Below are 26,082 nucleotides of genomic sequence, written 5' to 3' on the forward strand. Positions count from 1 at the left end.
TCTTGGATTTCGCTAACGAACCAAAACTCCAAAACTGATTTCGAAAAAGGGCGCAGCGGGGCACAGCTATTTCGTTAACCGAGATGTAGAATGAATCGAAGGGTGTCGACTTCGCATGTCTCCTTTGTATTAAAACGTTGCTTTTCTAGTTAGAAAACTACGTTTCAAGCAAGCAAGGTTGTTTTACGTCATAGTCTATCAGCATGCTTATCAAGTACACACGCGCAGACCAAAAGATGTCGTCCTTCTCGCGATTTTATATGCCCTGCGTCTCGACCCAATGAGTATTGATCGCTTTTACCGTGGTTGTCACTTGCTGCTTGAACTGCTTCAACGGCCCCCCCCCCCCCCCCTCCATGAAGCTTTGTGCTGGCTTTCTGACTAATACAATGTCACACCATGAATATTTCTTTTTTCTTACTTGGGGTTTTCTGGTCTTTCTCGGATGGCAGCCTAAACAAAAGACCCACAATATAACTAATCTATTTAAAAAAAAAACTCTGAAAACTCCAGTTTGCTTAGCCCAACACTTTACATCATATACAAATGTTAAATTCGAAATTACACTAGCTTAGTTATGCTTTAGTGTATCTTAAGTTATAAAGAACTAAAAATTTTCTTAAACACAATATTTTAGGTTTTAATAATATATTCAAGGTAATAAAAATGCTTCTGTAAAGGGGGAGGGAGGCATGAAAGAGCTTATGAATACTCTCCCCGCTGACACGGTATGTGTGAACTGAACAATATAATTCCGTGCTACTCAAGGAACGAGAAGCGTACAGGTGAATTTTCTTGTAAAAATTTTGTGTATTTCTTTTTTTTTTTTTTTTGTGAACAAGATGAGGCATATGAAAGCAATAAAAATCATAATATTCCCTGAGCGCTGTCTAACATGCCGAGGCCTTCTAATGTGTAGAGCAGGTTCTCTGGAGTAGCATCTGCTTCATTTTCTAACCATATCTGAAACATTTTCTTAGCCTGAATTTCGACTTCGTTTGTTTCACTTTCAAAATACTCCACCTGTAAAATATTTTGGAAAACATCAGCAATTTTGGCATTGATTCTTTTGGCATGTCATAATAATATATTGCTAATGGGTATTTTCGAAATAAAAAAAGAAAAAGAAAATCGGAAGAATATTTTTTAAAGATAAAAGTATGTCAGCGACCGTTAGCCATCTACGTTCTTTTTAAATATTCAGGTTTGGCACCTAGGCTGCATGAGTGGAGCCAGTGAGCAGCATATCGATTTCCTATCAAACTAGACGCTATCTACACATCTATAGGTATTTTTCCACTGTTGGCAATACAACTTTTAACTCTCCTGGAATCTTAACTTTAAACATAAAAAAAAAAATAATAATAATAATAATTTAAAAAATATATATATTTGAATTCAGGTTGTGTACGTCTCGGGATTAGATTTTGAACCTAAAGCTGATTGGTGCACATCCAGCTCAGGTGGATGCAATTTTAACTTTATCTCATGCATCCACTGTATATAAAACTATTATCATAGCCAAGAAAACTAGGAAACTAATAATATGACGGAATTTACTCGTTTTCTATGTTTGAAAAAATAATGCAGCGTCATTAAGACTATTAAACTAAAGGGCTTAAATTCAAAATTCGAAAAAAACAGAACGTCTTAAATTTTGTAGTTACCTCATCTGGTCCAAAACCAAGTTTTGGTGCGAGAAGTTTCCAATTAGTCCCGATTTGTTTTGCTAAGCGAGTGAGTTGATCCATTGTGCAGCAAAGTACAGGTTTCTTTTCAGTGCTTTCTTCTTCTTCCATCTCATCCGGTTTTACATTAGTTTCTTCTGGGACTCCTTCAATTTCCGAGTTATTGGACACTGGGTCTGCTTCCGGTTCCATTTGTTCTACCTCACCAGCGTCGTCCACTGGCTCCGGTTTTACATTAGGCAATGCATTTGCTGACTGCTAAATGAGAAGATTGTTATTAATGTACGCAACAATGTTTTGACCGCATTATTTTAAAGTTTGATCAATTTTCAAATTTTGCACGGTTAGAAAATTAGGACAATATTTATCAAATCGCTAGTTGCAAGCTAAGCTTGCCTATTCAAACCCTTTCGATAAATGCTTTTCGTAAACGTAGCATACAATATCATTCTCCCACAATACTTATAAATGTTAGCCTATAATTTTTATTATCATATTATTTGAATAAGCCAACTACAAAACCAGTAATATATCAAGATTATCCAGGGATTTCCAGACAAATGAATGTGAAAAATTACCTGACACCTAACAAACTCGTCTGTATTTCTTCTGGATCAACTATTTCAAAATCTTTGTTTAACAGCAAAACCCGTGCAAAAGTTATGAGTCTCGATAACAAAATTCAAAATACCTCAAAATATTAAAAAAAAATATATATATATATTCCCAAATGAGAACCTAAATCCCTGACTTTTCCCTGTATTGCAGAATGGGAACCGTGATATTCATCTGATTTTACTCTACCTGCATGTCCTTGGCCAGTTTGCGAACGTGCGTTTCCAAGTAATCTGGCAGCCGAGTGATAGGAGTATTACCATGAGTGAAGAAATGTAAACTTCGTCTAGCCAAAAGCCGCAAAGCACGCCACCCAAAATTAGCCTCACTAACTCGCCTGGAAACACGAAAATCGCTCATTCAGTTAAAACATTTTCGGAAAAATGTAAGCTTTAAAGTGCAAATTTTTACTTGTACTGGCTTTCCACTGAAGGATCCAGTTGCTCAATGGCTTCCTCAAAATAGTTTTCTAATGTAGGTAGAAAATCTCGATCTTTAGATCGACAGGCAGCCATGTTATCAGGACATAGATTCCACAAACGATTCATCTCAGCGCTAAAGAGAAAAAGCTGTAATTCAATGTTTTCAAATAATTTCATAATTTACCTACTTTCCAATAATGCACTTATTTCTTTTTGAAGCTTCTCGAATCTGATCTCCAAGACTTCTTTTGAGCCGTCTTGGTCGGCCAACTACGATCGTCTTTTTTTCTCCATTGGTACCATCTTTTATAGTATCATTATCAGTGGTTGAGCTGGTTATGCTGGGCCGGAATTCCGGGCAGCCATCGTTCTTCCAGTTGCTCCATAATTCTTCCCGCTACATCCAACAAACACCGATGGATGATATTTTTTAAAACTACTTTTATACAACTCAGTATACCTTTAGTATGTGTCGAATAGATTGGACGAAAGAAGCGCCATCTGGAGGTGTATCTTTCAATAACCGATAGACTTGATCGATAGCCTCGGAAACCCACGTAGTTTGTTCTTCGTTGAGCTTGTGAGTTTCGCTATAAATAGAAGCAATTCAAGCGGTTGAAATAGTCTAACTAATGAAACTTATTGAAACTAACTGTTTAAACTTGACAGGTGAATCCAGATATTGGAACATAATCAGAAACTGCAGCAGAATGTAACGTCTGAAGTTGGAGTCACCGAGCTGAAGTTCGAGAAGATTTTGACTCGTCAAATATTTGGCGAAATATTGTTGGACATTTCCACCATTCATGCTGGTTTCATTCATATCGATGTTTAATGCCACATCTGCCTCATCCCATTTAGAGCGGTTTCTCCGCTCATCCAGTTTGATAGTAGAAAATGCAGACAAAACATCACTAGTATGCTAAAGAATAATTGTTTTTCTGTTAGATGGAAAATTTTAACTTGAAATACTTGATGTTTTAGCTACCAAACAAAACGTTTTCCACGGGATTTTCGTATAGCACTGATTAGGGTTTCGAAAGAAATCTTGTAGGGACCAAAATTTTTTGTACAGATTGTAGTCGGAGCTCAAACTACAAAACAAGAAAATTTAGAAAAATATTGCAATAACTTGTCAATCAAATATATATACCTTTCTTCTACTTCCATTGCATCCTTGTGCTTTTCAGAATTAGCAGATATATCAGCAGCGTAGCTTTCATCTTTAGCTCCAAATGTCGTCAAATTATCCAAATTAAATTCGCTTACTACGTTAAGTCCGGATCGTTCAGAGAATGGGAAAAATTTTGCAAGAAATAGAAGAATTCGACCACAGAAAACCGTGTTCTGGCTTCGGGACAAGCGCCTCAGCAGATCTGAAAAAAAATATACATATAAAATTCATTTCAGCAACACAACTCACATAAAGCGAAACACTGTAAATGAATTTAGCAGAGTGGTATACATTGAAATAAGAGTAATGGATTGAATTCATATCAATACAGAATTAGATGCATCCAGTTACATAAATATTTGTGTCATACATTATTAGAATTTTGGAAAAATGTCTTTACATACCATTGCAAAGGCGAAGTAAGGTATTTTTACACTGATTGAAGAAAAGCTCTTGTTTCCAAATCGCTACTTTCATTTCAACCATGTAGAAAATTTCCTCACATTTTTCCAGAGACAGGATGTCAAAAGCATCTGTGAGCAAAATCACAGGCAGTGTTGGAGAACATACTAGAGCTACTGCACAATCCAGACTCAACTGCAACAACTTTTCAAACAATGGTATGGAAAAGTTTGAGGAATCACTCAAAAATCTGTCTCTAAACGCCTGATCCCATACAGCTTTTTTATCAGCTTCCCTACAATAAATATGTTTAATTACAATAATATGTAAATACTTTCTGCTTTGATTAAATTTACCCAAGATGAGCTGTATTGTTAACTGAAAGTAATTCACTGATAGTGGGTGGACCACCCAGTTTAAGAGCTTCAGAAATGGAATCCTACAGAAACCAAACACAGAAGACATAAGATTTTTCAATTTATTTCAAATATGGCTCATTGATAGATTTTTTTACTGTACCAGAAACGAACACCGAGTTTTCTCAAAATCAAATATTTCCATTTCAGTGGTTTTTTTACAAAGTAAGAAACATAAAAATAGTCGTGTTTTCGAAACGATCAGACGACGCTTCAAAACTTGGTTGCGTTGCCAAGTTTGTAAATTGCAATGTTGCCATTCTAAAATCAACTTGATTTTTTTTTCCGAATCCCGGAAAGCGGAAATTCTGGAAAGAAGTAAATGTCAAACCATTCAAGTTTAACTAATAAGTAATCGGTGATAATCAAATAATTTATCTGTTCAAAGAATATGTTTTGACTGAGATTACCGTTTTGACGTTTTCATACAAAAATGTTACTCGATTATCATCCCCTAGATGGCGAGTCGACGGATCAATAAAAATGGTGTTCTACAAAAGAGAGTCCTTTTTTGAAAAATCATCTAACGCGGGACTGCACCGAGTTTAATAAAGATAAAATTCCCATATAAAAACTACCTAATTTTAAGACATTTCTCATGTTTAATGTAATCGACAATAAGTAGCCTTTTTGAACTCAATATTTTCAATAGCATTCCAATGCTACTCATTTCACTACTAAACAATATTTAAGCGCATTCAAATACTCGAATGTTTTCAACTTCCATTCGTATTACTTTTATCATTTGATTTCCTATGAAAATCGGCAGGTATTGCCTGCCATATTACAACTACAGTATCGACTGCACTATCTACCGAGATTTCATAACCTTGTTCTAGTCTCTATATTTGAACTACCTCTGTTTGCTTACGAGCTCTGATTTTATGTCTACTTCCTGAAGTGCACCAGGAAAAGGCATAGAGGATTAGAGATATCGATTCTTTACTGCAGGGAACCGCCGTTTGTGGCACTTTTTAAAATCCTATTTCGCCTTTGATCATCTCAAATAAGAATAAATTAAAAGGAAATTATTAGTAGCATTATAAAACACCAGATAAAAGATATAAAATTTTACTTATTTCAAACCAATTTATCTGTGTCATTTGGACTGCAGGACGTCATCAACGAAAGATGACGCGGCACGTAAGCTGAAGCAAGAAACGCGAATCCTTAGGCCTTATTCTATTGTAATTAAACATGTAGATGGCGATCGCTTTGAGAGCCTTTAATGAGAAGAAGTTGTTTTCTCTGTTCAAATCGTCCCTGTGAACGAATAGAAGAAGGATGATTGCCAAAAACTTTGTCGATTTGTTTTTTATTTGCTGGCTACAATAACTCTTTGTCAAGCCTTTAATGTAATTATCTTGGGTTATTTACTCTCTGCATTGGCTAGTAACAATTGATGGGAGTAAAGGATAACTCGCAAAACATTACTATATCTCAAGCTAAAGTACGCAAACAAAACAGTCACAACGCTGTCTCCAGGGCAAAATGCCAAGATGTACTTGTACTTTGAAGTATCAAAATTGACAAAAAGTTGGTTTTTTCCCCGGTTTGCTATCAAAATTTCTCAACTTCACCAGGATAAAGGAAAAAATAAAAAGATATCGCTAAAAAAAAAAAAAAAAAAAATACCCATGGCCCATGACAAAGGAGCAAAAGGGGCCGAACGGCTTGCAGATAATTTATTTGTCACGTATAAGGCTATCTAACGGTATTATTCAATTGATCGCAAACGGTTGTGCAATCTTTTTTCTGTGATTCACCTTTAGGTTGCGTGTATATAAACTGGTCCGAAAATTTCACTTTTCAGTTCCACTTTATAGTTCCAAAAGCGACGACACCATGGCGGTCTGTCATCATCGTCTTCTCTTGTTGCTGCTCTTTAGCTGCCTGTCTCTTCGCGCCATCGGCAGCCGAGTCAACATAACCAACAACGGCTATCGGGATATTGTCATAGCAATTTCACCTGATGTTCCCTCAGATCAAGCTGATGATTTATTGGATAACATCAAGGTAACATTTTAGAGTTTCTTTCAAAGCTTTTACTATTCCTTGTTCTTGTTACAAAAGAATTTTATTATTTCTTCTTAAAGTTGTTAATCACTGAAGCTTCAGCTGATTTGTATGAAGCAACTCGGAATCGATCCTACATTGAATCAGTGAATATTCTGATCCCTCAGACGTGGGAAAACGTCATAGCCAACGCCAGTACATGGGAAAATTTGCAAGTATACTTGAATAAATTTATCGCATAAAAAGGAGAAATTAATTCGCAAATGGCAAAATTTTATGAACTAAACCAGAATGCGGACATTCAAATCGACCTTCCGAACTGGAAATATGGAGAAAGACCATACACCGTGCAATTGGGCGGATGTGGCGATCCTGGCGAATACATTCACTTGACGCCCAATTACGTCAAGAATTTCGATTCGGAATTCAACTTGTTTCAGTTTGGGCCAGCAGGTAGTGTTTATTTTGATATTGTACGTACCTTAATTATAATTACAACAATGTAAAATTAATTTTAAATGACAGGCAAGGTTATCGTGAGAGAATGGGCTCGACTGCGTTACGGAGTGTTTGAGGAGCACGGCTACACGGGCGACGAGTCAGCCTTCCCAATGTTCTACCGGTCAGCATCTGCCGGGCAACAAACGGCCGATTTGGTGCCTAATGTTTGCTCTGATGAGCCCGTTGACTTTACTTTTGATTACGGCTGTCATGTCGATCCGCAAACGGGCCTCTACGACTCAAATTGCACCTACAGTTTCACAGACCAGTTCAGACCAGGATCGTCCATCATGTCTGATTACAGGATGCTTAAATCGGTATTTTCCATTATTGAAAAGATTGCTTTTGAATTTCATTAACCCCGTCCATGGTTTTAGGCCATGCATTTTTGTGACGATGAGGGATCCAGTCTTCACAAACACAATCGAGAAGCACCCAATCAGCATAACGCAGTTTGCGACACGCAAAGTGTCTGGTCGGTGATTACACGTCACATCGATTTTGTCGAAAACAACAATTTGCCAGCCACCATCGCTGATTTGAAGCCAACATTTAATGTCGTCCGAGTTTTGAACGGAGCTCGTTACGTTCTCGTTACTGACGTGTCGGGCAGCATGGTCGATTATGTAAGCACATTGAATAATGAGTATTTACTATACGATTTCTATTATTTTACTATGCGATTTTTTCTTTTAGAATCGTATTGGAAGGTTGTACGATTCGGCTCGACGTTGGATTCAGTATGACATTCCCGAAGGAACTTCGTTAGGGATCGTCAAGTTCCAGTAAATGAGGCTATAACTAAATATATTTAAAACTTTTTCATTAAATTCATCCTATTCTTTTTGTCCTTTTTGTCTTATATTCATAGTTCGTATGCGACGGTGCTAAGTAACATGACTGTCGTAAACGATGAAACGCGGCAGCAACTGATGGACAAAGTTCCCAACAAAACAGAGGATAATACGTGTATCGGCTGCGGACTCCAAATGGCGATTGGCGTAACATTTCTGAATCCGAAATTCTCATTAAAAAGGAAAGTAGAATAGCTCATTCTAACATGAAGTTGTGGTGTTATTAGATTTTGCACCCTGGTGGTAATGGAGGCGTCATCGTGTTGGTGACTGACGGCCTGGAGAATGAATATCCGTTCATAAGGGATGTAACTCCCGAACTGATTGACGCAAAAATCCAAGTTGTTTCTATTGCTTTTGGGTAAAAATGTTGATGAAACAAGGAATTCAGCATACTGACTATTTATTTATTTATTATTTTTTTCTTGATAAAGACGCGACGCTGAAAATGAAATCGAAAATTTGGCGACCAAAACCAACGGGAAAAGTTATTTTATCAACGACAACGGCAACAACGACGAACTAAACGACGCATTTACAGGATCATTAACTTATCTACCGGCAGTTCCATCGGAGAACTTGACTGTCTTGTTGTTCCAGAAAAAATACCAAAAAGGCAATCAATTCGAAGATTCCGTCATTGTCGACTTTACCGTCGGCCGAAATCTCACCTTCCGCACGGAATATACAAACAGAAATTACTTGCAGAACTTCACTGTCAAGTCACCAAGTGGTCAGGTGTACAACACGCTCATTTTTGACAATGCTGCCAAGCGGGCTTACATCGTGATTCCTGGCATTGCCGAAGAAGGTCCGTGGACTTTCTTCTTGACCGTCGGTTCCAGTACGACAGACTACGTCAATGTTATCGTCACGTCAAAATCGAGATCCAGCTCAACGGCCCCAATCACCGTGGAATGTTCGGTCCCTAGTGGAACAGTCGTCGTGGATGCTGCCATCGCACCTGTCCGGCTAGTGGCTGTCGTCCAACAAGGACGAAATCGCGTCATCGGTGCCAACGTTCAGTAAACAACACCTTTGCTTTTATTGTAATACAAATAACAACATACTATATGTCGCTGAATAATTGCGGGCGATTAATAACCGGAGCCTTGTCATGAGTCACTAAATGTTGACCCAGCAAAGTTTTTTTTTAATTCTCGTAAATTGATTTTAGGGCCTACGTGGAGAGACCTGACACTGCTATTCAAGTGATTGATTTGGTGGATACTGGGGTCGGAGCCGACACATCCAAGAGCGACGGAATTTATTCCCGCTACTACATAGATCTTTCGAACGCAGGGCGTTACACTTTGGTGTGTGTCGTCAATAGCACGGAGTCGTCCTACATCGACGATGGCATGGGTCAGTTACAACGTACTACAATGGGAGATTTCGATCGAGTTCAATCCGGTGGCACGTTCAGGGTAACGCGTATAAGTAAAATGTGTGTTTAAAAAATGTAAATTTGATTTCAATGTTGGGGTATTGTTTCAGGTGGAAAAGCCTTTAACGCCATCCTATTCTTATCCACCAAGTCGTGTGACGGATTTAAAAGTCGTTGCTACGGAGGTCGACAGTACGTCGCTGACAATCGAGTGGACGGCACCTGGACAAGAACTCGATAACGGAACTGGTATTTGCTAATGAGTTTAGACAACCTGATATGAATTTTACACTCTTTCCTTGTTACGTAATGCAGCAACTGAGTATCAGATAAAATATTCTGATGTATTCGACAACCTGTTGGACAACAATTTCAATTCCGACTTGCCGGTGCAATTCGGTCAGGGGGACGTCCTCGACGGCAGTCTGCAACCTCTCGAGTCGGGTAGCAAACAGCGCGTGTCTCTTGCTCTTCCGAAGAAGTCTGAGAACGTGACGTACTTCATCGCTCTGAGAGCCACCAACAATAGGAACGTGGCGAGCAACACTTCCAACGTCGTATCCGTCAAAATAGTTTTTGTTCAACAGCCGGAAACACAACCACCAACAACGAGACCAACCGTAACCCCAATCATGTCCTCTACGACAAAATCGAATTCATCAACATCCACTTGGTCTCCTCAGACAACAACCATAGCTGGTATATTTTGTTAAACGCCATTCAATGATAAGAACGTAGGCTAACTGCAGATGATCTTGTTGAATTATAGGAAGCAACAGCGGACTAACGAGTTCCAATGACCTGCTTCTCTTACTTATGACCTGCTTATCTGTTCTTTCGATATCGAAAGTCCATTCGGTCGTATCGAGTTGGATCAATCGTGACTGAGCTATTGAATTTGCCAACGATTTTTAACGAATTTTATAATTTAGTGGCTTATGAGAAAAAGGATATTATTAGAGAAACAAATCATTTTTCAATAGCGCTTGATGCCTTATTATTAGTCTTCCGAATACAATCAATGCCAAAAAAATGTCATGCACCTGTTTAGCTAAGTTAAGCAGAGCAATAAATTCAAACGAAACATTAATATTTTCGATTCATCAACATAAATTCTAATTACTGGTTACCCGTTTTGATTTAAACTTAGGTAAGATACGAAGTTTATCATGAAAGTAATAAAAGTTGTCGGTGATTAGTAGCATAACGAAGGCGACGGATGACGAAAAAAAAAAAATATATATCCCCGAAGCAGCGTATTATATTATACGTGAACTTGAACGTGAATTTAATCCACAACACAGAGGAAATAAAAAATCAGAATAAAATTATTTATATCCCTATACACTAATATGGCAGCTGTTGGCAGTCGGTTTTCGCAGTTTCTTTTCCACGGGTCGAGCTTTTAAAAAAAGTTATCTGTTTTCAAATGTCTGAACCGACCAACGCCACCTCTGCTTGAGTTTGTTAAAGCTTGTCAAAGAGCGACACCAGCACACCTGTGGGACAAATCACGAAAGATCACCTATTGCGGTTGACGACGGTTGACGTTCTCGACGGTCTCAGACCAAGATTTTTTTTCATATTCATTCAGGACTACAGGGAATCCAACGTGATCTCATTCTGGCGTGAGTGTTTGACGCGTTGTTTAATCGTTTAAATCCTACATAACACGCCGGTATTCTTACATTTTATTGCTTAATCTGAAGCTGTTTGCATCCTTGAAATTTTAGTGTAAATATTGTATGATAGTTTTTAATAGGTTTAGAGAAATTAAAATCGTAAGACAAGACGTCAAGTTAGATACGATGGCTACCTCCGTCGTCCACGAGGCCGACGATCTCAATACTTGTGCCGTGTGTTTCGAACAGTACAATTTCGTTGATCGTCTGCCGAAATTCCTCAGCTGCCTGCACACCTTCTGCATCAGCTGTCTTGGAGTAAATATTCAATTCTGCTTACTGTAATGAACTTTAGTTTTGATTTATGATTTTAACAAATGTTTCTGTCATTGTTTTGAAAGAAAATGCTATTAGATTCTTCTTCGATGACGATTATTTGCCCAGCATGTCGTACACTGACTTCTCCCGGAGGTGGTCTAGTCAGCCTAAGAACTAACGAACACGCTCTTCGAGTTTTAGAGCTTCAAGAAAAAATTATCAACCTTAATTGTTCTAACCGCAGGTCAATATATGTCTAGATTTTTCGTGAAATTAGTGAAAAATATTTTTCGTTTAATTCTACTTGCAGACAGCCGGCGTGGTGTCATACTTGCGACGAACTAGCAAGTCTTTCTTGTCAATTAGCCATGCACTCGATCACACCGTTAGGCAATGACGTCGTTGAGAAACACCTGTCGCAGAATCAGAAGAATAAAGTGCAGCTGAATCTGTCTTACGGTAACAAATAACTTCGCTTTTACCTTTTAAAAAGTAAAACCTATTACGTGTCTTTATCCTTGTGTCAAGCATTGGGACGTCGAATGGAAATCGATTCGTATTTAAAGTCTATGAAACAGAGTATATCGATTTTAGATAAGCACGTGGCTCAGCTTAAAGAGGATAATGCAGTACAAATCAGCTTAGTTGAAGGTAGCATTGTGATGTCCAAATTGTCATTTTCATTCATATCAGTGGAAAAATATGTTGCTAACGCGTTTTATCGCAGGAATTTTGCACGAAATGGAAGCTCAGCAAGATGGTTCAAGAAGTAATCTTAAGTACCAACGGCCGAGTAATCAAACCGTCGAAGATGAAGCTGAGTCTGCCTACTCGTCAGCGTTATCCCTTGCTCAAACATTCGAAGGAGCCAAAAACGTTCTCATTTCTATGAACGTCGAGACAGTCGACGGAAAAATGGCACCGTCCCTACCCTGGCTCAATCGCATTAAACTGTGTCTCATGAATCAAATCGACGACAAGGCGGTCAATGCTGCGGGACTCAATATCCTCTCTTTTATTCTCCTTCTTCAGCTTCAGCAAAACCGTCAACAACAGCAAATCAATGTCCCTGTGTCCTCGTCGTCGAGCTCTTTGCCATCCAACAGCAACAACAGCAACACAGTTTCGGTGCTTCGTTCCCTTCTTTGCCCGCAACAGCTGTATCCCAATCATCAATACTGCTCCATGACGGTAGAAGTCAACTTTGACAGGGTAATATTTATAAGCCTTAAAAGAGTGCAAATTTATTAATGTAATGCTGAATGATTAGAAAGCAACGCTGCTCTTTCAACTGGCTCCCCAAGCCTCTTCTGAGCTGAAGAGCATCTTTATCCGTTCGTTCTCATCGACTTACGCTAGCTATTTTCAGTCGGTTGTGGTCAAGGTAATTGTTAGTTTGTTTTGGTTTGCCTGTTCGTTTGTTATATTTCACATCTTGAAAATTTGTTGTCCAGGCCGGAATCAGTCTCTTCGTTGTTTTCGGATCGCCTTACAACAGTCGGAGTTTAATGACATTTCAAACCGAGAACGCTTATTACCAACGTCCTTTTATCATGGAACGAGGTGACGTTGGTCTTTACTACAGCAATGGACCCCAACACAACGGTGTGTCTGATATGGTCATTTTACTGGCGCCGTTTTCGGATCGCAACGTGAGGCGAGCTCCACTCGTGGCTCGTTTGGTGAATGGTCTCGAATTCTGTCACTCTCTGAGTCATTTGAAGTTGCACGAGAGAGCGTCCTGCAAAGTGGTTCACTGCGGAGTTTTTTAAATCTCAATAATAACTGACTCAACATTTTTTAATACTAATTTGACACGTACAAATTTTGAGGACAAAGTAGATATTCTGCAGTGCTAGATATCAATAATATGTCAACTCTTTTTATGTATTAGTACTTCGTAGGTACGCTGCCCTTACCTTCGAACATTTGATCTATTACTTGCACTGTACATTTAACGAAATTTGAATATGTAATTAGCGTGATGACCCTTCAAAGCATTTGCTTGCATGTATTTTATAAGAATGTGTAGCTTGTAATAACAAACTTGGTGATTTCATTATAAAATTGAATTGTGAGTTAACCACTAATTTGACACGTACAAATTTTGTGGACAAACTATATTATGCAGTGCTAGATAACAACAACATGCCAACTCTTCCTCATATTAATAATGATTAGGTACCTTCATAATAACGATCTGCACTGCACTTATTGTACATTTGACTAAATTGGAAAATGTGTTTAGTATGTTGATTCCCAAAGCATGTGTGCATGCATTTTATAAAGCTAGTGTGTAAATTGTAATAACAAATTTTGTGATTACACTACAAACATGGTATAGGAGTTTAGTGTTAAGAGCACTCCTATCTTGTCGTCGTTTACAGGATTGTAGTTGGCGCTGCTAAGCAATGCGGTCGAGATTGTTAAGGAGGTATAGGGAAAAATCATGTTTTAGGGGTACTATTTAATTTTAGAATTAAGTTAGGGAAACGAAAAATTTAATTTATATAGATTATACCTAATCTTCTATTGCTCGTTTATTAAAATACTCCATAATCATCAATCGACAATTTTATATTTTATATTTTGTGGACCGCTTATTTCGCCAGCGGTGTTTTCCATTATTAAGGGGGGTATAAAAAGCGCGGGGAATTTCCCCTCCCATAGCCTACAACGAAAGAGCCACCCAGCGGAGGAAAGGCTTCCCCCTTCCCCCCCACCATTGCCAGAAGGCAGCTGATGTCATTCACCCTTTCCATCCCTCTTCTTACCCCACCACTCCTTCCCGCCTTTTGCTGCCTAATGATCGGGGGAGGGAAGGGGGAACTGGGAAATTTTCCTCCCCCCCCCCCAACAAACAAGAAAGACTCTCTCTGTTGCGTCAATATAGCGAGAATAAGAAACCAAACGGTTGACATCGTTGGCCGTCGTCGTCGATCGGATCAAATTGGTCGACGCCAACTCCAGCTGCAATAGCGTGAAGCGCCCGATTTATTCGATGCGGATGGGCAAGTGGTTGGCCGCGGGACAACCAGAGAGAATCCCGTCTCTCTTCAACAGCACGGGGAAACTATACACAAGTAGGCCTATATGTAGCCTATAGTATAAATAAGTAATATACTTAAAAGATATCGTCAAAAAGAAAGAAGAAGAAGAACGAGTATTGGTCGATAGCTCCGATTGGCGTTTGTTTCCGATATCATCAAAGCGCATACACATTAGCGGGGAACAACCCATGCTAATACAGGGAAAAAACCATAACGTCTGTTAGTCAAGGGTTTCCCGTGACGTTCGGTATGCTTTTACGAAAGAGGAGCAGAAAAAAAGCGGGTTACATAGGGAAGAAATTTGAACCGCCAAAAATTTAGCAACCAAATTACACTAACCAAATAATAAAAAAAATTATCGGTTAAACAAAATAAATGCATTATCTTATTTAAAAAACCGAAAAATGCATTTTCTGTTCACATTTACTTAGTTAAAAACTCACAGATCCTCCCCAACTCTCTCTATTTAAAATTAGGCGCTTAGGATGCAGCGTTGCCATTTTCACAATTTACTGAAATTTCGTAAAATTTCTTACACACCGACGTCTGATGGCCCCAAGGCCCCAGATTATGACGTCTGTCTGTCGGAAATTAAATAAAGTTGATATCCCTCTATTTTTTAAGATATAATTTGGGCTTGCTAAACAAAGTGTATTTTTTTACCTTTCCCGCCGACTTCGGGATCGCGTCACGCTTGAACCGCCCAGCCGCCAGTCGACAGACGTGGCTTTTCGTGTGTGTCATACCCCCCTTAACCATATTTTAGCATCAAACCTTCTTCTAAACCATTGCCATTTTTTTGGCGCCCAGCTCCCAGACTAAAAGCTCATTTATTGGTTTTTATAAAAAACTATAAATATTTACACAATAAATTAAATGAAAATTTGTTTTTTCATCCTATCGTTTTTTATTAATTTAAATATCTTCCCCACCGAATCTATCGGTAGCTTTTGAACTGCAGATTCTCCTAAAAATTACCTTTATTTTGGTATAAGAAAATCGAAATTAACACGCAGTTTCAGATTTGATGCGTTTTTTTACAGATTGACTGTACTATAATTATAACGTGGTGGCCATGGCTGAAATAAATGAAAAATGAAAATTTTGCGGAAACAGGAATTTAAAATGTGACTTTCGTAAAATGGCAACGCATGTGACCTAGGTATAGGCAGCTGAGGGTGGGTGGATGGCTCGAACAAAATTGACACCCGGGTGAATCTGTGCTCCGTGGCCGTAACTGTAGAAGGCTATGGGAATGTCGAGACTTTGGACGAAACTCGAGTAGCTCCATATTTTCATAAAATAAAAAAAAGAGAAAAATTAATAAATATTCCAACATAGATACAATAAAAGATGCTACATGGTGATAAGAAAAAATAAATATTTACTGGAGATGATTCATTTCAACTTAAAATGCAACATCTCCAATGTTTGTTTTTAAAATCATAGCCATAGACGAGAGCACGTAAGAATTGAAGTGTTGGAAATTATTTTTTTTTACAATGAATCGCAATGAAAACATCAATAAGATTAAAGAATTAATCTACCAATGTAACTTCTCAAATGCTACTGTTTCCATCCACAGTTTAAGTGCATTGAGAGTCTTACTCGATGGTATTGGGAACGTAGTTGTTATCGTTCAAATAGATGGGCTCGACATGTTATTTCGAGCGTTGAAAACAAATCGAAAGCCAATTGTTGACTTAAGCCTGAGTTGTTTAGGCCGGATTACGTCTTTCCCAAAGCATCACTGGCCACCCTACAACGTGGCTTCCGACTTGGACGGCTATTTACAACGGGTTTGAGGATGCCGTTTGAGGTCTAGAAGCCAGTTTCAGACAACCATTCATAAACCTCCGCTTTGGGGAAATAAACTGTGTTAAAAATGGTTTTTAAACCCTTATTTAAACTGTGTAAATAATCGGGTTACAAATCCGTTTGTAAACTGGCCATCAATGCACTTTTATAATTTTTTTCTTTCGTCAATTAGTATGCATCAACTGCGACTCAATAAAAAAATAAAGCCACTATTTAGTTATAACGTTCTAATTATCTTAGTAAAATATTTCACCTTTTAACACTGCCAATACATGCGACATGTTTTTCAATCCAGTTAGATTTGCTGTTTTTCGCCAATGTATCGCGTTGCATCCAGCTTCGCTGAGAATGGCTAAAAGGGCAGCTCTTATCATGGCGTCAACATCGGAAGCAGCAGACTGATACGAATCTATTAGGTTCAAAGTCTACAAAAAAAAACTTTAATACATAAACATTCATACGACATATACAACGTTTAATTACCAAGCTGATAGAGAATTGATCATTGGTCTTCAAAAGTTTGTTTATATTAGATACGGCTCCTCCGGCTTATCTGTTGGTATAAGCATTTTAAATCCAGTTTCATCATCATCAACGGAGAGAAATTTTTTCACGATCACGTCGTGATAGTTTTGCACAGGAGCAGGATTTTCTTTTGCTGCTGGCAACAATAAACTTGAAAATAGCGTTAATCTTCTGGCCTTCTGGGCCATATTCCTGATTTCTTCATAACAAGCACCTGTGACTATTCAAAATACACAAAATTAATTAATTTAAATTTGAAATCAATAAAGAAATATTTACATCTCTCGTCAGAAGAACTCAATCTCGGTCTTTTAGATTGAGGCAGAATTGGAAGAGTTGACGATCCGCCAGGAAAGCCGTCTAACATCGTGAATGCTTCTTGATATCCATTGGAAAAACCTGAAATGAAAGTTAATATTATTAATATTATATTTACTCACATGTATACATGTGAGTAGGTATTGACTTTTTGATTTCTCATCCCTAACAAGTTTTTTCATTATTTTTATAATTGCAGGTAATGTACGAGGAAGATTGGGGTAATGCGTTGAAAGAATCCTTTTTTGAATTGAAATGGGAAAGCCATGACGACCCAACTCTCTTTCGATTTTGCCGAGTAATTGGGAACATTAGCAAGTACATCCCATCTGGCTCAGAATTTATGAAGTCCCATTTACACAAAATTGCTGGGTTTGTTTTGGATTTTTCCAACAAACCAGAGACTATGAAATCCAGTTTACGCGCCATATATTACTTGGCAAATAGTACAGCATATGTCAAAGTAATGTCACGTGAGGGAGTATTTCAAAAGCTAGCTGAAAAGCTAATAAACAACAAAAGCTCTGCGACAAAACATCACTTGATTCTGGCATTACACAGACTGCTCTCATTCCAGTTCTAATTCTTTAAAGGAGAGTATTGGATGAATCCCAATACTGAGTTGTTCGAGTGGTAAGCTAAAACCTAATAAGTTCCAATATCTTTCAATGAAATTAATAGTTTGCAAAATTTAGTCTAGTTAACCAACGTGCTGACTGCGACAAGGAAATAAGCAAGAAAGCGCTTGAAATGACAAATTTCATAGGTAGAAATCCCTAGATGTCATTACATTTATCAACCACTGCTGCTTTTCAAGCAATAATTCCTCTTGTACAAAACGAAATTGTTGATCCGAATGGTATGAGTAAAACTTAGATCATTCTTACTTTACAGATTCAATTAAAAAAACCTATCTGAACATAGAAACATTTCCATACTTGCCGAGCTTCTTGGCACTAACCAAAGCTAACCCCCATGGCTTTTTTGGGCAACAACAAATGGGGCTGTTGATAAAAATCTGAAATTCATTGGACAAATGGACACGTTACACGCAACAAGTCCAAAGCAAGCACTTGAAGAGTTGCTGACAAACGGCCTGACTACTTTGACGGCATTTCAGTATCACCAAAAATCTCTACAAAAACTAGTAGATGAAAGGATGCTTTCACTGCTGATGAAAATGATTTCAGCACAGATCTGGGATGAAAACAACAACATCTCAGCGAACGAAGTGTAAAATTCAAAAGAATTGCAAGTTATATTTATTTACAGATAAAATCATTAATCTTTTTCTGATTTTTTCTTTAGCCGTAACATTAGCTGGAGAGCCGAAGTGGCTGAAATGCTAATCTTGAAAGTGAGTTGGTTAGACGCAACACCAAAAGAGTTTTTGAAAGAAAAATTCATCAACATTCTTCTACGCCGTTAAGTGCTGACAGCTAACCGAAACCCTACGAAAACCTCACATCAGATTCTTTTGAGAATCGTTAGGTACTTCATTGATCAACTCAAATTGTAGAAAAACATTAACAAACATTTATACCGGCAGTCAGGAGCGTTTCTTTTCCCTACTGTTGTTGCTAAAGCTTCCAGTTAAATTGAAGTCCCTCATAGTCCCATGTTTGAACGAAACGTCAGCGAACGGGCGTTCGATTCACATTAATGAAATTGCTCAAAGCTTACTCGATGTCATGGTTGCATTTGTTCCCAAATTTGGCCAAGGAACTATCCGGAAATCACTTATGACTACAAACGAAGAAACGTTTTTAACTCTGGCATTAGGAGTCCCTCTTCTAGTGACATGTAAACGTTTACTTATCTCATTTCGAAAGGAATTCGGAATACTAGAGGAATACTAGAGGCCCGACGCCAACTGCGATTCCCCGACTCAGGATCCGATGCATTTAGGTCATTGGTCGTTTTTGGAAAATATTTTGACATCAAACAACTACTGATACTATCTTCAGCTAAAATAATGGACATCAATGGAGAATTACCGTGTCAATCCATCGGACATGAAATTGATGAAGAATTTTTAACTTCGTCGCACAAGAACATAGGGGGTATCAAGATACTATTTCAGAATTCTCCGTATTTTCGAGCGCTACACAGAGGAACATATATGCATGATGAATATATATATATGAACATATATAATGATGATGTTTGCATATATTCACAAACCATACACACCTATAAGGCAAACCTGTACTCCATATATATTGATGTATATTTATTAGAGAAACGTGTTCGACGTGTACATTTTACAAAGATCACTTAAAATTACGTCGCGTTACGAGTTTGCACTTTCTACAAACATTACTAATGAGCACCGTTACGTTGTTAATGTAGGCACGTAGCAGATCAAGTTGGTACTGCGTACCAACTTCGCCGGTTTTAACACGGCGTCTTATGGCGCTACGACCCTTTAGTTTTTTAACGATAATTATTTATTTTTTTATCATTTCTTTTTCATCTTTTGAGTTGTTACTCAATACATAATTGGTAATGCCCCAATATTTTTTGTTTAAATTTTTGTTAATTTCCCTAGCCGGTATTAATGGCGCCATGCGTAACCGCTTCGTCGAATGAATATAGAGGGAGTTAGCCATTGAATCTTATGGCCGTTCCAAAAAATGGGTCCTTTTTTATAAAATTAATTAAAAATTGGCCATAACCTCTATAGTGTTCTAGTTTTCGCTATTACATAAAGAATAAGCCAATCTATTCGCGTGTATATTTTTAGTATATGGTAAAAACAAATTTTTTTGTTAGAAAAAAAATATTTTCTCTGTCAGCCTTTTTTTTTGAGAGAAAAATTATTTTACTTTCATACCACCAGAGGTGCTGTTGGTAAGTACTATATTTCGTTATTTCTAGATGACAGATACTTCTGTATTTGTTTTGGTTTTCAATCAAGCTTTGTTCTGGATTTGTTGTCTTTTATTATTATTGCCAACACAGGTATTCATATTCAAAATTTATGCAATCCATCTTCCTTACTTGTTATATGTATTTTATAAGCTTTAAACCTCGGCAGAAATAGGAATTTCTCAGTTCTTTCAGAAATTTTACTTGTGAGCTTGTTGAAGATCAAGCAAAAGCAAATTTTCAAATGGACACAACATTCACTTAAGTTTTCTTTTAAATTTTTAACAAAAACCTATTCTTACTTGTCTATATTTTTACAGGATTAAATATAACATAAGTTAGTCTGATACTTTGTCACCAAAACACTGTATTTGATACATGAACAAAACAGCAATCACAGTTTACGATGACAATGTTGGTTAGCTTTACAGGTATTTATCGTTACACTCTATTAAAGGCCCAATCTCGATGGTTTTCATTTATGTTCTTGAGCAGCAACGGAATCCTGTAGATGCATCCTCCAACAAAAAATTGTTCTTCGAATAACTTTTTCCAACAATTGCTGATTGACTGCCGCAGCATGTCTTTTGACCTAATTTTAATTTCTCTTTTGTTTATCATTTCCAGTATTTCTTGCCAAACTTTCTCCAGTGGCATTACATCTCCGAAATCACCATGCCAGGGTAGTTTCTGAATTTTCTCTTTGTTATCCTTGAACCACTGCTGCACATATCTTGATGTGTGTACTGGATATTTGTCGTGAACAAATTTCATTGGAATGAGACTGCTGTTTTCTTCAACCATTTGTTTAAGAAAATAAACGTATTGGCTAGTATCGATTCTACCATTAATTTTTTTAATGAGTTTCGTACCATATCTTGAAAGATATCCCCATACTGGAACATAATTGGTTATGTTCAAACGCTCGGAACCGCGATAGAGAGAAATAGTTCCGTGTTCATCATACCTTTAATTTAAAAATATAATTAATTTTGAAAACTCCAAAACTGTTTTTAAAAATTTTTACATGAATCGTTGCTCATCCGCAAATATGACGTCTTCCCAAAACTCTGCCGCTTTCAAACAATACTCCTCAGCAAAAATAAATCTACCAATTTTAGTAGATTCCTTAAGATCTCGATTATTCATTTTGGAATAATTTCAGGTTTTTTTTAAAACAAACTGTCTTCATCGAAGTCAGTAGGAAAACTGCAGTAATGCTGTCACTCATCTGCCATTTCTTCTCTAAAAAATGGCCGACATTCCCACGTTTCCCATCCCTATTTTGGCGTTTACCAATTGGAATCAGCATGAATGTCTTTCTCAAGATTCTCTACCCCCCAAAATTTACAGGAGATCACCGGTATAGCCAATGGGCTAATTCCATCCTTTAGGTCATTTTCTTTTCTCATTACATCTCTCTCAGTTCAAAGTAGTTGCTGTTGAAATAAGAATGGGTTGCACATATTTTCAGTGTAAAGAGGACGAGATTAATGAAATATTACGTTATCGAATAATTGGAACACCAATTCGAGTAATAGCAAAAAAAATGAAGCGCTCTCCAACGACAATCGTCAATGTTATAAAAAAACAGTTGTTTCAAGGGAAAAGTAGTACGTTTCCTGATTCTGACAAAAAGTACATTGCCTTAAATTCAAAACGTGATCGCAAGAAGACTCTTCCCGTTCTAACAGCAGAATTTAATATGGGAATGACGGAGTTGAATTTGAGAAATATTAGTAAAACTACGATTGGTAGAGCTTTGAAAGATGCAAAAATTTATGGTCGTGTTGGAGCAAGAAAACCTTTGTTAACAAAGGAAAATGTTGCTAAGAGATTGAAGTTTGCTTTGGAACACAAAGACTGGACGAAGAAGCAGTGGTCTAAAGTGCTTTGGTCTGACGAATCCAAGTTTGAGCTATTTGGCACGAAACGCCGCACTTTTGTCCGAAGAATGCCTCACGAAAGATTTAAGAAAAATTGCGTCATTCCTACGGTAAAACACGGAGGCGGTTCTGTGATGATTTGGGGGGCAATGTGTTCGAAGGGCACTGAACAATTACATAGAATTGTCTGAAAAATGGACGGACCGATGTACCATTCCATTTTTTCAAGATGCGCTGTGCCCGCTGGGAAAAAACTTATAGGAAATGGATTTATTTTCCAACAGGATAACGACCCGAAACACAAGACAATTTAAAACATGCAGTATCTTTCAAACAAAACAAATGATGGTAAGATAATTATAACACAGTGTTTTCGTAATAAATTACTGTATTAAGAAATTGGTAATAACAGGAACATTAACAGTTATGGAATGGCCTCCACAATCCCCGGATCTTAATCCCATTGAACAGTTATGGGACCACCTTGACAGGCAACTAAGATTAAAGCCAGCTACAAATGTGGATAAAACTTTTGCTACGTTACAAGACATTTGGTCTGAAATTGGACAAGATGTTGACTGGAAGTTTACGTTAATTCAATGTCAAGCAGATGCCTTGCTGTCATCGCTGCTAAGGTTGGACATACAAAATATTAAGTATGTTTTACGTAAACTTTGGAATAATGGTTATTTCAAAACAACAAATACCTGTAAAGCTAACCAACATTGTCATCGTAAACTGTGATTGCTGTTTTGTTCATGTATCAAATACAGTGTTTTGGTGACAAAGTATCAGACTAACTTATGTTATATTTAATCCTGTAAAAATATAGACAAGTAAGAATAGGTTTTTGTTAAAAATTTAAAAGAAAACTTAAGTGAATGTTGTGTCCATTTGAAAATTTGCTTTTGCTTGATCTTCAACAAGCTCACAAGTAAAATTTCTGAAAGAACTGAGAAATTCCTATTTCTGCCGAGGTTTAAAGCTTATAAAATACATATAACAAGTAAGGAAGATGGATTGCATAAATTTTGAATATGAATACCTGTGTTGGCAATAATAATAAAAGACAACAAATCCAGAACAAAGATTGATTGAAAACCAAAACAAATATAGAAGTATCTGTCATCTAGAAATAACGAAATATAGTACTTACCAACAGCACCTCTGGTGGTATGAAAGTAAAATAATTTTTCTCACAAAAAAAAAAGGCTGAAAGAGAAAATATTTTTTTTCTAACAAAAAAATTTGTTTTTACCATATACTAAAAATATACACGCGAATAGATTGGCTTATTCTTTATGTAATAGCGAAAACTAGAACACTACAGAGGTTATGGCCAATTTTTAATTAATTTTATAAAAAAGGACCCATTTTTTGGAACGGCCATAAGATTCAATGGCTAACTCCCTCTATATTCATTCGACGAAGCGGTTACGCATGGCGCCATTAATACCGGCTAGGGAAATTAACAAAAATTTAAACAAAAAATATTGGGGCATTACCAATTATGTATTGAGTAACAACTCAAAAGAGGAAAAAGAAATGATAACAAAATAAATAGTTATCGTTAAAAAACTAAAGGGTCGTAGCGCCATAAGACGCCGTGTTAAAACCGGCGAAGTTGGTACTGCGTACCAACTTCGCCGGTAGGTATTGTATATAAATTTCTTTTCCCGGTTTACATACACAATCCGGTGCAGAAGCGATGCGATCGGTTCATACACACCCTGAGTCGAACCGGTCATATCCAAAGTTTGCTTTTTGCAACTCCAAGTCATTGCGTAATGATGTGTCAATCCCGTTCCATTACCTGCAGTGCTCGCCATCTTAAAGTAGGATTTTGGTATTTCTTCTCGACTGACAATTATGAATAAAAAACGATTAATTGACTATTACTATTAATACAAAAAAATGTAATTTTTTTTTAGAACTTTGATACTATTTTTTCAGAGACAATCGTAAGCATTGAAAAAAAATACCTGCTAAGCTCTGCAACAAATTTCATAACTTCCTGAAAATATCCCTCGTGAACAGCTTTTCCATGAGACTTGCGAGTTATTGGAAATATGTACGCCTCAACATCGAGAATTGTTTTATATTTGCTTGGTAGCGTTGCGATAGAGGGATACAGCTTTCTAGCTAGTGTCGGCATGCCCTTTGCTTGACATTGATCGCACAAATGATCACTGGTCGCAAATCAGTGGACAACCATAAAACAATCTGAACATAGGTGTTCAAATGACTTCATGTGCCACTCGTGAATCTTGAAAGGCAGATATTTGTCCGATGTCGCAATTTCGGATTAGCCCATCATGTAATCATCTGCTACGTGCCTACATTAACAACGTAACGGTGCTCATTAGTAACGTTTGTAGAAAGTGCAAACTCGTAACGCGACGTAATTTTAAGTGAACTTTGTAAAATGTACACGTCGAACACGTTTCTCTAATAAATATACATCAATATATATGGAGTACAGGTTTGCCTTATAGGTGTGTATGGTTTGTGAATATATGCAAACATCATCATTATATATGTTCATATATATATATATTCATCTGTGTAGCGCTCGAAAATACGGAGAATTCTGAAATAGTATCTTGATACCCCCTATGTTCTTGTGCGACGAAGTTAAAAATTCTTCATCAATTTCATGTCCGATGGCTTGACACGGTAATTCTCCATTGATGTCCATTATTTTAGCTGAAGATAGTATCAGTAGTTGTTTGATGTCAAAATATTTTCCAAAAACGACCAATGACCTAAATGCATCGGATCCTGAGTCGGGGAATCGCAGTTGGCGTCGGGCCTCTAGTATTCCTCTAGTATTCCGAATTCCTTTCGAAATGAGATAAGTAAACGTTTACATGTTACTAGAAGAGGGACTCCTAATGCCAGAGTTAAAAACGTTTCTTCGTTTGTAGTCATAAGTGATTTCCGGATAGTTCCTTGGCCAAATTTGGGAACAAATGCAACCATGACATCGAGTAAGCTTTGAGCAATTTCATTAATGTGAATCGAACGCCCGTTCGCTGACGTTTCGTTCAAACATGGGACTATGAGGGACTTCAATTTAACTGGAAGCTTTAGCAACAACAGTAGGGAAAAGAAACGCTCCTGACTGCCGGTATAAATGTTTGTTAATGTTTTTCTACAATTTGAGTTGATCAATGAAGTACCTAACGATTCTCAAAAGAATCTGATGTGAGGTTTTCGTAGGGTTTCGGTTAGCTGTCAGCACTTAACGGCGTAGAAGAATGTTGATGAATTTTTCTTTCAAAAACTCTTTTGGTGTTGCGTCTAACCAACTCACTTTCAAGATTAGCATTTCAGCCACTTCGGCTCTCCAGCTAATGTTACGGCTAAAGAAAAAATCAGAAAAAGATTAATGATTTTATCTGTAAATAAATATAACTTGCAATTCTTTTGAATTTTACACTTCGTTCGCTGAGATGTTGTTGTTTTCATCCCAGATCTGTGCTGAAATCATTTTCATCAGCAGTGAAAGCATCCTTTCATCTACTAGTTTTTGTAGAGATTTTTGGTGATACTGAAATGCCGTCAAAGTAGTCAGGCCGTTTGTCAGCAACTCTTCAAGTGCTGGCTTTGGACTTGTTGCGTGTAACGCGTCCATTTGTCCAATGAATTTCAGATTTTTATCAACAGCCCCATTTGTTGTTGCCCAAAAAAGCCATGGGGGTTAGCTTTGGTTAGTGCCAAGAAGCTCGGCAAGTATGGAAATGTTTCTATGTTCAGATAGGTTTTTTTAATTGAATCTGTAAAGTAAGAATGATCTAAGTTTTACTCATACCATTCGGATCAACAATTTCGTTTTGTACAAGAGGAATTATTGCTTGAAAAGCAGCAGTGGTTGATAAATGTAATGACATCTAGGGATTTCTACCTATGAAATTTGTCATTTCAAGCGCTTTCTTGCTTATTTCCTTGTCGCAGTCAGCACGTTGGTTAACTAGACTAAATTTTGCAAACTATTAATTTCATTGAAAGATATTGGAACTTATTAGGTTTTAGCTTACCACTCGAACAACTCAGTATTGGGATTCATCCAATACTCTCCTTTAAAGAATTAGAACTGGAATGAGAGCAGTCTGTGTAATGCCAGAATCAAGTGATGTTTTGTCGCAGAGCTTTTGTTGTTTATTAGCTTTTCAGCTAGCTTTTGAAATACTCCCTCA

At 37.4% G+C, this 26,082-nt stretch overlaps 3 protein-coding genes and 2 long non-coding RNA genes across 10 annotated transcripts; 3 read left to right on the forward strand and 2 right to left on the reverse strand.

Moving 5' to 3' along the window:
- Positions 1 to 790: 790 nt before the first annotated feature.
- LOC124206125 (THO complex subunit 1-like) lies at positions 791 to 4,978 on the reverse strand. 2 transcript variants are annotated; one of them, XM_046603793.1, is made up of 12 exons: positions 4,821 to 4,978; positions 4,658 to 4,740; positions 4,304 to 4,596; positions 3,879 to 4,101; positions 3,714 to 3,819; positions 3,379 to 3,647; positions 3,186 to 3,315; positions 2,914 to 3,122; positions 2,715 to 2,858; positions 2,493 to 2,640; positions 1,668 to 1,943; positions 791 to 1,023 (listed from the first exon to the last, which is right to left on the reverse strand). In XM_046603793.1, exons 1-12 carry the CDS (start codon positions 4,860 to 4,862, stop codon positions 868 to 870), a joined length of 2,079 nt encoding a protein of 692 aa, XP_046459749.1. In that variant the 5' UTR covers positions 4,863 to 4,978; the 3' UTR covers positions 791 to 867. The 2 variants fall into 2 exon arrangements, with proteins under 2 accessions (XP_046459749.1, XP_046459748.1); XM_046603792.1 differs by having other exon boundaries at positions 1,668 to 1,946.
- A 1,406-nt stretch (positions 4,979 to 6,384) lies between these two features.
- Positions 6,385 to 10,565, forward strand: LOC124206126 (calcium-activated chloride channel regulator 1-like). The gene is made up of 14 exons (XM_046603794.1): positions 6,385 to 6,431; positions 6,531 to 6,733; positions 6,814 to 6,948; positions 7,024 to 7,186; positions 7,259 to 7,551; positions 7,612 to 7,860; positions 7,931 to 8,019; positions 8,106 to 8,235; positions 8,316 to 8,449; positions 8,523 to 9,113; positions 9,266 to 9,515; positions 9,586 to 9,724; positions 9,791 to 10,174; positions 10,245 to 10,565. The coding sequence occupies exons 2-14, from the start codon at positions 6,563 to 6,565 to the stop codon at positions 10,361 to 10,363; spliced, it is 2,847 nt and encodes a 948-aa protein (XP_046459750.1). The 5' UTR covers positions 6,385 to 6,431; positions 6,531 to 6,562; the 3' UTR covers positions 10,364 to 10,565.
- A 423-nt stretch (positions 10,566 to 10,988) lies between these two features.
- Positions 10,989 to 13,761, forward strand: LOC124206127 (tripartite motif-containing protein 59-like). Of its 4 annotated transcripts, none has more exons than XM_046603796.1 (8): positions 10,989 to 11,153; positions 11,228 to 11,415; positions 11,499 to 11,659; positions 11,726 to 11,874; positions 11,944 to 12,066; positions 12,143 to 12,627; positions 12,686 to 12,799; positions 12,870 to 13,761. In XM_046603796.1, exons 2-8 carry the CDS (start codon positions 11,284 to 11,286, stop codon positions 13,185 to 13,187), a joined length of 1,482 nt encoding a protein of 493 aa, XP_046459752.1. In that variant the 5' UTR covers positions 10,989 to 11,153; positions 11,228 to 11,283; the 3' UTR covers positions 13,188 to 13,761. The 4 variants fall into 4 exon arrangements, with proteins under 4 accessions (XP_046459752.1, XP_046459753.1, XP_046459754.1 ...); XM_046603797.1 differs by having other exon boundaries at positions 10,994 to 11,153; positions 11,238 to 11,415; XM_046603798.1 differs by lacking the exon at positions 11,944 to 12,066 and having other exon boundaries at positions 11,005 to 11,153; positions 11,209 to 11,415.
- A 6,230-nt stretch (positions 13,762 to 19,991) lies between these two features.
- LOC124206128 lies at positions 19,992 to 20,832 on the forward strand. Of its 2 annotated transcripts, none has more exons than XR_006879577.1 (3): positions 19,992 to 20,090; positions 20,151 to 20,428; positions 20,493 to 20,832. It is a non-coding gene; the product is annotated as an uncharacterized LOC124206128 (long non-coding RNA). The 2 variants fall into 2 exon arrangements; XR_006879576.1 differs by having other exon boundaries at positions 20,625 to 20,832.
- A 1,459-nt stretch (positions 20,833 to 22,291) lies between these two features.
- Positions 22,292 to 22,972, reverse strand: LOC124206129. Its single transcript, XR_006879578.1, has 3 exons — positions 22,929 to 22,972; positions 22,591 to 22,868; positions 22,292 to 22,513 (listed from the first exon to the last, which is right to left on the reverse strand). It is a non-coding gene; the product is annotated as an uncharacterized LOC124206129 (long non-coding RNA).
- Positions 22,973 to 26,082: the final 3,110 nt, after the last annotated feature.

Source organism: Daphnia pulex, chromosome 10, assembly GCF_021134715.1.
Source record: "Daphnia pulex isolate KAP4 chromosome 10, ASM2113471v1".
Taxonomy (NCBI): Eukaryota; Metazoa; Arthropoda; class Branchiopoda; order Diplostraca; family Daphniidae; genus Daphnia; species Daphnia pulex.

Coding starts and splice junctions, on each gene's coding strand:
- LOC124206125 (XM_046603792.1), bottom strand. CDS start 4,862: ATGGAAATATTTGATTTTGAGAAAACTCGGTGTTCGTTTCTG. Junction 3,820..3,878: donor GCAATGGAAGTAGAAGAAAG/GTATATATATTT, acceptor CTTGTTTTGTAG/TTTGAGCTCCGACTACAATC. Junction 3,123..3,185: donor CTATTCGACACATACTAAAG/GTATACTGAGTT, acceptor TGTTGGATGTAG/CGGGAAGAATTATGGAGCAA.
- LOC124206126 (XM_046603794.1), top strand. CDS start 6,563: ATGGCGGTCTGTCATCATCGTCTTCTCTTGTTGCTGCTCTTTAGCTGC. Junction 7,552..7,611: donor ATTACAGGATGCTTAAATCG/GTATTTTCCATT, acceptor CCATGGTTTTAG/GCCATGCATTTTTGTGACGA. Junction 8,450..8,522: donor GTTGTTTCTATTGCTTTTGG/GTAAAAATGTTG, acceptor TTCTTGATAAAG/ACGCGACGCTGAAAATGAAA.
- LOC124206127 (XM_046603795.1), top strand. CDS start 11,221: ATGATAGTTTTTAATAGGTTTAGAGAAATTAAAATCGTAAGACAAGAC. Junction 12,628..12,685: donor TAGAAGTCAACTTTGACAGG/GTAATATTTATA, acceptor CTGAATGATTAG/AAAGCAACGCTGCTCTTTCA. Junction 12,800..12,869: donor TTCAGTCGGTTGTGGTCAAG/GTAATTGTTAGT, acceptor TTTGTTGTCCAG/GCCGGAATCAGTCTCTTCGT.